The following is a 14,936-nucleotide window of genomic DNA, read 5'->3' as shown; positions in this document are numbered from 1 at the left end:
ATAACAACTATATACATCAGATTTAATTTGTAATAGAGGTGGTTCACATTGTATAGGAGAATACCTGCATGTTATATGAGAGGTGATTTACAGTGAAATGGAGGTTTGCAGATTACATAGAAGCAAAATAAGAAATAAATATGAGACGAGGAAGCAGATAATAAATTATACTAACATCAAATACAGTGAAAAGAGAGGTTATAATATGGGGGAGGGACATACAAAGCAACAAAAAAGTCACATGATACCTTGTAAATACATTAGAAACAATAGCAATGAAGAAAAACCACTTGTGTCCCTATTTTGGGGTTCATTTTGCTTAACATCATCTTATCTATGTCCTCTTTAGAGAAGTTTCTCTTTAAGTCTTTAGCCCACTTATTTATTGGGCAGTTGTTTCTTTGAGGATTTGCTGTTGAGGGATTTAACTTTTTTGAGTTCTAAGTATATTTTAGATATGAGAACCTTGTCTACTGTATGACTAGTGAAGATCTTATCCCAATCCATGGGCTTTCTATTCATCTTGCTGCATGTAGAAGCTCCGTAGTCTCATGTAATCCCATTTGTCCAACCTTTCTTTGATTTATTGTTTTTCTGGGTCTCTATTAAGAAAATTTCAGCCTGTGCTTAGAAGCCCTAGATTTTCTCCTGTTCCTTCCTGTAATGTTTTCAGGGTGTGTGCTTTCATTTCCAGGTCTTTTATTCCTATAGAGTTGATTCTGTTGCAGGGTGATATATACAGTTCTATCTTAAGTTTTCTACAGGTGATTATTCAATTTTGTTAGCACCATTTACTGAAATGGCTGTCTTTCTTCCATTGTAGTTCTTTAGCTCCCTCCTCAAAGATCAGATGGCTATAGATCTGTGGGTTCATTTCTGGTCCTCAGGTCTATTCTTGTGCCAGTACCAAGCAGATTTGATCACTATGGTTTGTAGTAAAGTTCGAAAGTTGGAATTGATATTCCTCCAGTGCTCTCCTTTCTGCTAAGGATTCTGTTTGTTTTTTGGGGTCTTTTATTATTTCATATGAATTTTTGGATTGCTTCTTCTATTTGATTGAAGAATGAGATTAGGTATTGAGAGCTATATCACTTTGAATTTGTAGATAGCCTTTGGCAGTATTGCCATTTTCAAGATGATAGTTCTCCCAATCCAAGAACAGGGGAGTTTTTCCACTTGCTTAGTTCTGCTTTAATTTACTTCTTCATGTTTTTAAAGTTTTTTTCATAGAGGTCCTTCAACTCTTTTGTTATGTTAACTCCTAAGTATTGCATTTGGGGGGGGCGGCTATTACAAAACAGGTTGCTTTCCTAATTTCAGCCGCATCTTCTCTTTATTGGCATACAGGAAAGCCATTGATTTCTAAGGGTTAATTTTATACCCTATTACTTTGGCAAGGTTTCTGGTGAGCTCAAGTAACTTGGGAGTGGAGTCCATGGGGTACTTTAAATGCAACATAATGTCATTTGCAAAGAGGGAGAGTATTACTTCATCTTTCCCAATTTGGATCCTTTTATTATTACATCTTGTCTTACTGCCCTAGCTAGGCATTCTAATACTACGTTGAAGAAGGGTAAGAGTGAGTAAACACCCTTGCCTCCTTCCTGAATTTAGAGGAAATGGCTTTAACTTTCTCCCAGTAAGTATATTGCTGATTGTAGTTTTGTCATAAACTGTCTTTATTATATTGAGGAATGTTCCATGGATTCCAAGTTTTTCAAGAGCTTTCATCATAAAGGGAGAAGCATATGCAGTAAGAGGAGAATAGAGACCTTGTTTCCAAGTGTAAGAGAGAGAAAATAATTCAAAGAAAGGTTATGTAGGGAATAGCTTAGAGACCTAGATGAAGATAAGAAAAGAAGTTTGTATACAAGTGTATTGGAGAGACTTGCTGAGATTTGAAAAAGTTTTATTCAAATAGTATTGGAAAAAACACTTCATCTATCACTGGTAATTATTGTTTACACACTTAGGATGAGATCTTACTTTGTGTATATAAGTAGAAATGGTATCCCTAATGCAGTAGTATAATGTGGAGAGAAATGAAAAGGAGAGAGGAAAAAAATTATAAATTAGAAGATGAAAAGTCAGAGAAAATACTAAATAATAATGAAAAATAGAAGATTTAAGTGAAATAGCAAATCCTAAAACACAATACACAAATAAAAACAAACAACAAACAATCATACATAGATACAAACAAAACAAAACAAATACAAAAACAGACCTAAAGAGAGGTTTTTTCAGGCTGTTTGTAGGAGCTTGAGTCTTTACGAAATCCTCAAAGTCAATTTTGATTGAACTTGTATGCTTTACAGTAGTCCACTTTCCTTGTGGCTTGGTTGGGAACAGATGGCCTTTTGACAAGGGAGGATGCCTGCTGTCTAGAGTCCCACTCTCAGTCCTGGTGGCAGGGAGTTTTGGAGTTTCAGGCTTGTAGACTGCTATCACAGGCCTGGAGCTGTGTTCCCAGGATGTCCCAGGTAGCCAGAGGAGCCTTAAAAACAGAGTATGTCTATGTTCTGCTCTCATGTGATCCCTCCCTTTATAAAGGGCACTTGGATCAGAGGGCTTTGGGGTCCCACAGAAATTTGCCACACCAAGGGAGTGGACCCAGTTGGGTTACTCATAACGTCTATAGCTGGTGGTGCACTGGAGCACAGAGTCTGGGTCTGTGCTCTGGTTTCCAGAACAGAGTTGGCAGATTCTCAGTTGGAGGGTCTGGGTGTTGGCAAGTCTAGGTGGGGGTGGCATCTGCTGCAGCTGAAGGGTCTCATGTGTGGCGTGCAGAGTCCTGGTGGTGTGAGGACTTGGTGGAGCTTGGTTTGGTGGCCTGGTGTGGGCAACATGGGCCATGCTGGTCTGCAACAGAGGCTGTGTTATGTGGGGGTGCAGCCTTGGGGGTGGCTGCCTGTTGCCGCGATCCATGTCAGCAGCAGTACCCACAGCAGCATGATGCTGCAGTGGCAGTCAGAGCCAGGATTCAGCACCTTTTGGTGGCAGGGAGGAAGCAGGACCCAGCAGAGTGTCCAGTTGGCAGGTCGGTCCACCCAAGGAGCAAGGGATTTATGGGGCTTTGGTTTCCTGGGGGCCATGTGAGGGGTTAGTGGGTGTCCACAGGGATGCTGCAGGTGCTGCAAGTATGGGCTGAATTTAGGGGCTTACCCGGTGGTGCCAATTTCTGGCAATTGTATTGGTGGGATTACTGAATTCCCTCCTTCCCTGTAGTAGTCCTGAGAGGGCATGTTGGAGTGGGGGCCAATTGCCTACCTGGAAGTCTTCACCAGATTCCTTCTTACTTTCTGCAGGTCTGGTGTTGAGGGCTTTCAGTGTTTGGGTGCTCTTCTTCAAGTGCATAGACAGTTCCAGATTAGCTTGAGGAGCTCCATGGTGCAGATGCTCCACAGGGGTCCCATTCATTCTTTCTCTTTTTGCTTTCCTTATTTTCCTGCTGGGATAGTCCTCTTGTAGTAGGAAAAGTGTCCACATATTTAGAGTTTGATTGGAGTAGATCTCTTGAAGTGAAGTGTGGCTGGCCCCTAGATCTTCTTTTAGTCAGACACACATAGTTGGACTACATGTGCGAGCGCTGCCATCTTCTTCAACTCTTCTTCCTAAACCCCCGTTCTTGTGTTCAAGGAAATACAGAAGTTATTGTTTCACTGGACTCTGAATTTGAAAGAACTTCAAACTGTGAAGAACAACCTGAGCAGCACATTCTAGAGGAATAGTGGCAAAGGAACAGATAGCACATTTGAACAGAACATGGGAGGGCCTCTCCTGTGAGGAAATCAGTCACCTGCCCACAGGAGGCTGCAATGTCCCAAATGCCAGTGTTGGAAAGGAGTTTAATTTTCTTGAGGCACTTTTCAGTGGAATCCTTGCGCTTCCATTGTTCCTTTACATTCTGAAGTTTGGTAAGCAGCAACATGCTTAACAGAAACAAGCCTTGTTTCCCACAACACTGGCTGCTGCAACTTTGCACACTCTTAAGGAACTTATTGAAAATCACCTTTAGCAGGTACAGTAATTACAGGGATGGGCTGTTGTAGAGCTCAGCGTTTGCTACATTGATGGTGACAAGTGTTATCTGTCAGTTGTAGGAAGCTTCTGGACTTGCTTGACCAACAGCCAATGTGAGTCTAACAGCAGGAATCTTACTGGGCAACTCTAAGTGGGGGAGCTCTTACATTAGTATATATGTTCAAATACAATGAGATTTTTACTTAGAAGAGCTGGAGATTTTTAACTTTTTTAGAGTGATCCAATCAGCTCCTTGAACACAGATGGCAGGAGTATTCAGCTGCTAACTGCTACCAAGGATAGAATCCTGATTAGAATGATAGGCAGTTTAAGTCAGTGATGAGATGAAGACAAATTGAAGGCTTCAAGTAGTCTTAAAGATTTTAAAGAACACACCATTCAATGGAAGTGGCACTGTGGTTGAAAATGCTAGAGCTCTAGCCTGAGAAGAAAATGCTCATGGACATCTCCCAGGCACTGATTCCAAGGCCTAAAGCCAATCTTAACCTAAAAAAAAAAATCCTACAATTCAAATGACAATGTACTTCATCATCTTATTATGAAAAGTCCTCTGAAGTTCTTTATTCAAGTTTTATACAAAAGAAAATGTTTGGAATACTTGGAACATTCTGTAAAAGTTTAGGTAAAGGAGTCTGTAAGGCATTGTGAGGTTAACTGGGAAACTGGGTCCTGAAAGGCCATAGTGGTCAAGGCTAAAATGTGTGTTAGAGGAATGGAAACAAAAAGCTTGATTTTCTATGGATAGACATTCTACCAAACCTTTTAAACAGGTTTGGCTGTGTTGCTGGTGCTACATTTGGTACTTTTGCTTCTCTCTGTAAAACTTGGAGACGTTTTTATGTAATAAAAAAATCGCTTTTGCTTCACTATCTATGCAGTGTTAATAGTTTACCAAAGGATCTTCTGTGGTCACTAGGCCCCAGATGTAGTATAAATAATAAGACTCATGTTCTTATAGTTAATTAAACTGGGTTCCATCCATTTGTAGGTTCTCAAGTAAGTTAGGATGGAGAGAAATTAGAGAGGCTGTTGCATTAAGAAAGTAACAACTAACACACATTGCAAATATGTTTAAAGGGTCTTTCTTCAGTTTTTAGCCTTTCCCTATAAAATTGTGTTAAGTCATAGGACGATGAGAATTTTTCAATTACAAAAATCATTAAGAGGCATGGACCCATTTGTTGGTAAAGAAAAAATGCATTTGTGGGGCTGGAATTGAAAAATTGAAAAAAAGAATTGAGGAAATAATGCATCTTCCTGTTTTTAATTCCTCTTGCAGGACTGCATGAAGGAAACAATCCTGCTCAGTGCAATCAAATCCCAGTTGAAGAAAATGGGATATCAATTGCTAAGGCCAGTAGCAATATTACCACTGTCAAGGTGAATGACCAGCTTAGCAAATCAATGAACACTAGCGACATGTCTTTGATGTCATTGGAATGAGGTAAGAAATACCCTAAAATTGCTTTCTACACTCACAAATCTTCACAGAGCTCGGAAACTAAGCATACTCTTCCTCTACAGTAATTTAGCAGTTTTATAAAATTGCAGATTCATATTTGGTGATTAGAAAGAAAAATTGGAAATTGGGTTCTCTGCATTAAAAGAGATGTATCATTAGTTTAAAAATGGTATGCATTAGATTAGTTTTGATTTTTTAGTACTGGGAATCACATCCAGAGCCTCTGGTAAAGAACTGCTACATTGCTACTTGTGTTTCTTTGAGACGCAGTCTTCCTATGTTACCTAGAATGGCCTTTATCTCCTGAGCTTGAATGATCCTTCCTGCTCAGCCTGAGAAGTTGCTGGACTATAGTTGAACCAATGAGCCTGGAAAGATTAGGCCTAGACATTTAATTTGAGAAGAGTTCCTACGGAGCTTTTTGTCAATGTCTAGTGCATTGGGGTCCCTGGGTAAGGGTCACAAAATCACCAGGACACAGGGGATGCAGCATGTAAACAGCAATTGCCACTGCATGCTGTGCTTTATTGTTAGTGGGTATTTAAAGACAAGCAAGCATAATCTTTGTCAAGATTTGGTCAGAAGACATTCACACAAAAATTTCAACAGATACATTTTTACTTGACCTATGAGACAATGTCTAGGTATATTATTATCTAAACTATTTTAGAGCAAGCTCAAACCACTTCTCCAATCTCAGGAAAATGCTTGACCAGCTGTTCATCTATGCTTAAGCAAGCAGAAGAGCCACTTCCTCAGCTCTCAGGAGTCTGTGAGGTGTCTGCAGATAGGGAGAGAGAAGGTTTTCCCTCTCTTGCTTTCCTAATCCCAAACACAGTCCTCAGATAATCCCGAGGCTGGAGCCTGCATCATTCTGCCCCCTCAACACAGACACTGAGTCTTCACAATTTCCTTCTTTTTTCTTTTGTTTTTAAAGTAAAGCTTTCCACAGGTTATCATAGAAGCTTGCATTGGTTTCATAAAAATCAAATATAACAGCACAAGCGCAAGCAGAATAATAACATAATTCCCATACCATTAGCAGTATGTGAAATGCTTTGTAGTATTCCTTTTGGATCCAACCCTTCCAACTGTTTAATGAATGTATCAGCAATATTAGAAGCATCATCATTTGCAAATTGTTTACCAAAAATATCATGTACATTAAATTGTAACTGAGCGATCAATTGAGCAGCAGTAGAATTTCCAGATAAATACTGCTGTATTACATTCCAATCATGTATAGATTCATTATATTTTACATTAGTAATGCAAAATGTAGTCCAATTTCAATCACATTTTAACAATAACTGTTTTTTCACAACCAATAATTTTTTTCCTAACCATCCCACTGTCTGTTTAAGAATATTAATCTGTGTTTGTCATCGAGCATCAATTTCTACCTGTGAGACCCACAATTCATGTGAATCCCGGTGCCATTCTTCCACAAAGTGTTTAGTTTGTAAGGAAGTGTGCAGGGCAATTCCAGACACCGCAGCAATAGTGGTAATAACAATTAAGCTTAAAATCACAGCCACAATGGCTCTAATCATACGTTTTGTAGAGTTTGGTAAAAAAATTAAGTAACAACACTATCCAAAGGATTTTAGGACCATTCTCTTCCTAATTTAACAGGTAGCCAAATATAAGTTCTTTGTTGTAAAATCATAATACTATCACTGCATTAAAATTAAGAGAGGAATTAACACAAGAATATAGGCGACAATTGAAACAAGAAATAGTAGGAGAAAATGTAAAGTTTCCCACCAAAAATACATAAGGCAGGGGTACACAAGCAGTTACATTATAAGATTTATACAAAGTAAAATTATAAGTGGACGCCGAGTTCGCCGTCCTCGAAAATGATCAATTTGATAGCATAATGGGTCAGCGCCTCTGCGACCTTCCAAAGATGAGTCTGAGCAGCAGTGGGTGCAGCCATGAAAGTCCATCGAACATCTGCAATGCCTCCATCTCCCCAGGCCATCAATTGAGCTCCAGTAAGCGATCCATTAATGGCATCTGGCATCCTAGTAACATTTGATAAATCACATCTGGTAATATTCCATTCTGAACATGTGTTAATAAACTGTCCAAAAGGTCCCCAATCAATGAAATTATTGAACATTTTTCCAAATGTTCCTCTGCACTCTTGTCACACAAAAGGCTGATGTTTCAAATCAATATAAGTAAAATCAGGGCACATAGGTAAGGATAATTCACCATCAAAGGTGACACTTTCCCAGCTACTATTAATGGACCAAGTAGTTAATCGCTGTAGCTGTGTTCTAGAATTGGAAGTGTGTTTCCCAGGTAAAACCCAATGTTGCCAATTCATAACTAAACATGGAGGAGGCCCCAAACGAACAGGCAAGGAATAAGTATAGTAAGTAAAATTTAAAAAGCTACCATCATCCTCATTGTAAAATGTCAAATTATTCCAAGGAGAAGATAAAATAGCAGGAACAGAATACACAGTTATATCCATGTCTCCCCAAACAACAGGTTCCAATAAAGGAGGGTTAGGAACAAAGGCCCAATAACTTACATTAGCATTAGCATGGACAGAGTTTACAGTAAGCATTGCACACATGGCCAGGAACAAGTTCTCAGCCATGACAGGTTTACCAGTACATTGTAACATCTTTTGTCCTTCTCCAGTCAACTTTTTAACCTGCCCCCAGGTGGGCAGTGGGACTGCCAACTGACGCTGATGGCGACATCGTCCCACAGCCAAGTGAGCCATGGCCTGCACAGGGATTTCTTCTTCCTGAACGGGTGGCTGATTCTTTGCAGGATACGGGGCTGTCCTCACTGGGTCGCGTCTGTATCCATTGTGCAGGAAGCCAGTATTGTTTGCCATCCTGTGTAGACACAAAACCATACCCTCGGCCCTTATGTAATAATGTGCCTGGTTGCCATTCTCCATCCAATGCAATCTAAATCCATACGGGAGCATTTAAATAAGGTTTTTCAGAAATTTGTTCAAAATGGCACTCAGCTCTACTTAAAATATCTCCTTATGGTAAGTTTAAAAAATTAAGAACAAAAAGAGCTTGATGTAAAATTGTTTTAGGATTTTGCATGGAAAACCACAAAATACCCATACCTTCATCCAACCTTTTCCTCCTTTTTAATTTTTTAATTTGTTGTTTTAGTGTGCCATGAACTCGTTCAATAATGGCTTGTCCTTGGGGGTTATATTCTATTCCTGTAATATGTACCACATCATAAAGTTTACAAAATCTTTTAAATTTAATATTTTTATAGGCTGGTCCATTATTAGTCTTTATTTTGGCAGGCACTCCCATAATAGCAAAAGCTTCCAATAAGTGTTCTATTACATGGTTAACAGTTTTTCCCGTAAGGGCAGAAGCCCAAACAAATTTAGAATAAGTATCTATTGTAACATGTACAAAGGAAAAACGGCCAAAGGCTTGTACATGGGTTATATCCATTTGTCAGAGCTCATTAGGTTATAATCCTCAAGGATTTACTCCAGCAGGTACAACTCTCAAATGCATTGGTCTGCAGATAGGACACCTTTTTATAATTTGTTTAGCTTGAGAATAAGGTATTTTATAATGCATATGTAAATGGCCAGCATTTGTATGTAAATGAGCATGATCCTGTTCAGCAGAAGCAAAACTAACTAATTTATCAACCTGATTATTGCCATATACAAGGTACCCAGGTAACGAAGAGTGAGCCCTAATGTGAGTTCCAAACACTTTGTAATTACATTGTTATAGTAATGCTTGTAATTGTTCAAATAATTGGTTAAGCTGAGGTTTAGATGACTAAGTAACAGCAGTGACTATATTAGTCACAACTCCTACAGCATAGGCAGAATCAGTAACAATATTAATATCTCCCACAAAATCTTGTAACACCTTAATAATAGCAAAAAGTTCATTTTGTTGAACTGATGTTAAAGTAGTTGTTTGTACTCAATATTTATTTGTTGTCCAATAAGCATGTTTTGTTTTGGAGCCATCTGTAAAAACAGTAAGAGCAGTGGGAATAGGGGCCTTGGTAATTATATCATTAATGACAATTTGTTGTTTAAGCAAGCAATCCCACAATCTACCTTTGGGAAAATGATAGGAAAATTGCCCAGTAAAATTTACTAATGCTATTTGTAGCATTTTAGACATGTTTAACAAATATTTTACTTGGTCTTTTGGCAAAAGAAAAATAATTTTAAATAAATCATACTCCTATAGGGTAAATACCCGTTGCCTGGACTGTTGAATAATAATTGCCAACTGTTGTTCATAAGGCATAATATTTTTTGTAAATCTATGCCATGTATAAATCCATTCTAATGGTAGCTCATCTTGTCCTATAATTTTTGCTGGTTATTTTTATGTATCCAAAATATATAAATTTATGGGTTGATTTATCGTTACTCAATATAAAAACATTTTTTTATTCTCTGTTCTACAAATTGTAATTTTTTTTCAGCTTCCTTAGTTAAAGTTCTTTTGCTATGTAAATCAGGCTCCCCTTGTAACAAAGAAAACAAATTATGTAACTGATAAGTCGGAATTCCTAAGGTGGTCACATCCAATTAATATCTCCTAATAGCTTTTGAAAATCATTTAACGTATGTAATTGATCATGTCATAAAGACATTTTTTGAGGTGCTACTGTTTGTCTAAAAACAACATATACTAAATATTTTACCACTGTATCTTTTTGTATTTTTTCAGGTGCTATTATTAATCCAAAATTTTTAAATATAGAGGGAAAGCATCTTTTATAGGAATTTTTTATTGTTTATTTTTGATCTATACTCCCTTGCCCAGTGCTCCCCTTTTTTACATTTAGGGCAAATTTTCGGTCCTCTCATGTTAACATCAGTAGCCTTTTTACACTTTTTTTTATATGTCCCATTTGACCATATCCAAAACACTTTAGATTAGAGGGTTTTGTTTGTGAAGCATGCCAGGTAGTGGCCATAGTCTCAGCAAACACCTGCATAGCCTGGATTCAGATGTAATGTCTTTGCAGGCCCTCAAATATGTATTCACATCCCCAGATTCTTTAATAGGCAATAGGGCTCATCTACAGTCCTCATTAGCATTCTCATAAGCCAACATGCACAGCAGTTGTTGCCTTGCAGCCTCTCCCACAACAGTAAGTTCCAAGGTCAATTTCAATTGTGATAAAAATTCAACATAGGGTTCATTAGATTTTTGAATTACTTTAGTCCAAGAGCCATAATGCTCTCCTACCGGTCGAATCCTTTCCCATGCCTCAATACCTATGTCTCTTAACTGCTCGTGGATCTCTTCAGGAGAGTTCACTTGCATATGAGCATCTGCATATAGTTCTGTTCCACTCAACATGGGAAAGGTTATGACTTGTAGGCGTGGGTTACTGCTCTGTGCATTTTGTCTAGCCCTTTCTGTACATAACTCAGTAAGCCACATTTGCCATTGTAGGTATTCAGATTCCTTAAGCAAGGCTCTACAAAGCATCTTCCAATCCTCAGGAGCAAAATTATTGTAATGTTGAGCAAGTCCATTAAGCAATTCCTTAACATAATGAGACTGAGGACCGTACAACATCACTGCCTACATAAGTTTACCAATATCATCAACAGCAACACCTTCATATCTGGCTGGTTGAGCTATACCATTCATAGGGGGTGGTCGAATTATAGGATAAGAAAAAATAGGCATTTCATCATTAAACTCACTGTCTGAGCCCTCTGTTTTGTGAGGGAGTGATGCTGTAAAAATTGCATCGGCCAGAGGAGGAGCCGAAGGCTGCTTTACTTTCACTTTCTCAGGTTCTCCTTTCACTCTGTTAATTTCCAACTCCATATGTCATAATTTTGATAAAATCAATTCCATTTGCTCAGACATTTTATTTACACTTTCAGTTTGTTCCTTTTCAGCCTTTTTACCTCTTGTTTTTTCTCTGTTAATTGCAATGAATCCTTATCTATTGCGTCCTTAAACTCAGAGTCCAATTGTAAATCTACAATAGAAGGAGTGGCCTCTTTCTTTAAGTCCACTATTAATCTTTCCTCATTCAAGGCTTTAAAAAGGGTATGTGAAATAGCCCAAATGGACCAAAATCTAATAGGAATCTTTTCCCCTTCTCGAACAGCTCTTTCTACATTATTCTTTACTCGTTTCCAATTATCAACATCTACTGTTCTTTCATCGGGGAACCAAGGATTCTATTCCATAACTACATTAATACACATTTCTATGTCAGAAGAAGAAATATTTTCATCATAAGCAGCAACTAAATGTTTAAGCATATGTAAGTACGGAGTAGACCTAACTTGTCCCATCACCCTGTAATTAAAAGTACTTATCTGAATATCCCTTCCTGAATTCAACAATGCAGGGTCCCTGTTCGGGTGCCAGTTGTCAACATCTAGTGCATTGGGGTCCCTGGGTAAGGGTCACAAAATCACCAGGACACAGGGGATGCAGCATGTAAACAGCAATTGCCACTGCATGCTGTGCTTTATTGTTAGTGGGTATTTAAAGACAAGCAAGCATAATCTTTGTCAAGATTTGGTCAGAAGACATTCACACAAAAATTTCAACAGATACATTTTTACTTGACCTATGAGACAATGTCTAGGTATATTATTATCTAAACTATTTTAGAGCAAGCTCAAACCACTTCTCCAATCTCAGGAAAATGCTTGACCAGCTGTTCATCTATGCTTAAGCAAGCAGAAGAGCCACTTCCTCAGCTCTCAGGAGTCTGTGACATGTGTCTAGAGATAGGGAGAGAGAATGTTTTCCCTCTCTACCCTGGTGTTCCAAGAGCTTTCCTAATCCCAAACACAGTCCTCAGATAATCCCGAGGCTGGAGTCTGCATCATTCTGCCCCTTCAACACAGACCCTGAGTCTTCACAGCTTTTCATGAGGAATTTAGGGATTCTCTGGTGATGCTGCATTATCAGTAAAGGAACACTGTTGTCCTAAATGATGCCTGACTATTCCTGACTGTGTGGCAATTGCCAGAGCTCAGGGCACAAGCCTGATTTCTAGAAGTGGCCACTGACTGTTCCCACAGACAAGACCTGGGATAACAAAGATTTAATCCAAAGTATAATTGGTAACATCTGGGCAGACAAGTCTGAGGTAACCTAGAGTGACTTAGAGGGATTTTTAGGATCAGAGAAGATGCAGGAATTCACACCGAAGTAGGGCATGCAAACAGAAAGAGGAAAACACACTAGTTTGGGCCAAGCCATCAAGCATCACACCTCACCCACATTCCCCCTGACCTCCCCATACCACCATCTGTTGGAACAGCAATAGTAGTGAGGTGTCATGCTCTAAGACCACTTCTCCCACCCTCATTATGCTATCCACTATTTAAATGAAGAAAATATTAAAGAAAAGATAATGCCAACACCATGAGTTCAAGCCACAAGAGCAACAATCAACATCAAAAAAAAAAAAAGAAGAGAAAAGAAAAGAAAGAAATGGAAAAGAAAAAGACTTAAAAGAAAGGAAAAATTTGGAAATAGACAAGAACTCAGATGTAATTCATTCAACCGAACTTATCTGTTAAACAAAAACAAAAGTCTCATAACATCAATTACATTAGTAGATCTAGGAATTAAAAAGCTAACTTATCTCATGCTTCCAATACATGTCATTTCTCGGATACTCTAACAATGTTTCAGGAGACACACAGTGATTTTCAAAACAAAAAAAACTCACCTATGCTCCCACAAGTAGGAAAAAAAAGTCCCCATGCATCCATGCAGTCCTAGACCAAGGGTGTAGCACTGGTGGAAACCTAGTTACTTTCAGAGTGGCACCATGCATTGTGGGAATTGTAGTCTCCGTTGCAACACAGATCCTTTGAAAGTGCAGGGTTTGTATTCTTGTTTTTTTGTTTTTTTTGTTTTGTTTTTTTTTAATATTATTTTATTTTATTTGAGAACATACTGTACAGAGGGGCTACAATTACATGGGCAGGATAATGCATACATTTCTTACCAAGCATTGCAGTCTCCTCCTTTGTTTACCCTTCACCTCCCTTCCCAGCCTCCCCCCTCCCCCCACCCAATTATACCCCCCTCCCCCCCCCACACACCGACATTGTAAAGTTGGTTTTGACATGACATTTTGTACTTCTCATTGTTGCAACAGGTCCACCTGAATCCTTAAACGACTTGTTTGCCCCCATCTCCTCCACATGTTATACTGACATCAAATATAGTGAAAGCGGGGGTTACACTGTGGGGGAGGGACATACAAAGCAACAAAGAAATAATCTTATAAATGCGTTAGAAACATATGCATGAAAGAAACTAAAACATTAAAATACATATTTAAGGGTTCATTTTCCTAACATCACATTATCTGACCTTTTCTGCTTGACTCATACCTATACTAGATATTGCAAATAAGGGAAACCATGGGACCTATGCTTCTTTGGGCCTGGCTTACTTCACTTAATATAATTTTTTCCAAACCTTTCCATTTCCTAACAAATGGGGAAATGTCATTCTTTCTGATGGAGGCATAGAATTCCATTGTGTATATATACCACATTTTCTTGATCCATTCATCTACTGAGGGGCATCTGGGTTGGTTCCATATCTTAGCTATGGTAAATAATGCTGCAATAAACATAGTTGTGCTGGTAGCTTTAGTGTGGTCTTGTTTGTAAACATTTGGGTAAATGCCCAAAAGTGGGATTGCTGGATCATAGGGGAGATCTATGTGAAGTCTTTTGAGGAACCTCCATACTGCTTTCCAAAGTGGTTGAACAAGTTTGCATTCCCACCAACAATGAAGTAAGGTTCCTTTCTGTCCACATCCCCTCCAGCATCTGTTGTTGTTAGAGTTCTTGATTTTTTAAAGCAGGGCAAAGATCCTTCTGCTCATGCGCCTCCCCACCCCCTATGGGTGTTTCCAACCTGCCAATTCCAGTTCCTTTCTCTGCAGTTTTCTCTGCAGGTTTCTCTTCAGTGGAGCTTGGGAGGTGTACCTTGAAGGGATCTCAGGCTGCAGAACCAATTTCAGGTAGGAACTGCGAGCTGGATGCAGAACCCATGAAGGAGTCCTAAACATATTCCTCCAGCATGGGGCTGATTATTTGTTCAGGGTTCAAGAGTTTGTGCTGTCAAAGCCCTTGTGTCTCCAAGTGCCAGAAACTGGCTCCCAAAGCTCTGACAGCAAGTTGGGTGGTTCTCCAGAATAGGAGAGCCAGGAAACTGTGCATTTATATTTCCATGACTATGAGAAACACTGCTGTTAACACATGTGACTTTATTATCTTTGCCCAGGTGTAAGATGACCATGGTAACATTTGTAGTGAAATTGTGAAGTGTGTGCCTGCTTTGACTCCATTTATATTGCAGTTGTATTTTGGGATTCTGTGGTGTTTCTCCTAGAGGTGTCTCTGCTCTTCTCCTGCATTGTTAGCTTT

At 38.9% G+C, this 14,936-nt stretch overlaps 1 protein-coding gene across 1 annotated transcript in view; it reads right to left on the bottom strand.

Annotated features, from left to right (window-relative positions):
* LOC138838636 (zinc finger protein 431-like) overlaps nucleotides 1-3,420 on the bottom strand; it is a 38,925-nt gene extending 35,505 nt beyond the window's left edge. The window contains 3 exon segments of the mRNA XM_070038038.1: nucleotides 2,275-2,497; nucleotides 2,627-2,958; nucleotides 3,271-3,420. Coding sequence (XP_069894139.1) covers nucleotides 2,275-2,497; nucleotides 2,627-2,958; nucleotides 3,271-3,420 — 705 coding nt within the window.
* Nucleotides 3,421-14,936: the final 11,516 nt, after the last annotated feature.

This window comes from Dipodomys merriami, unplaced genomic scaffold (assembly GCF_024711535.1).
Source record: "Dipodomys merriami isolate MVZ:Mamm:240054 unplaced genomic scaffold, mDipMer1.0.p SCAF_286, whole genome shotgun sequence".
Classification (NCBI taxonomy): Eukaryota; Metazoa; Chordata; class Mammalia; order Rodentia; family Heteromyidae; genus Dipodomys; species Dipodomys merriami.
Note: the sequence above shows the minus strand (reverse complement) of the source record. Positions and strands in the feature narration are given on the sequence as shown.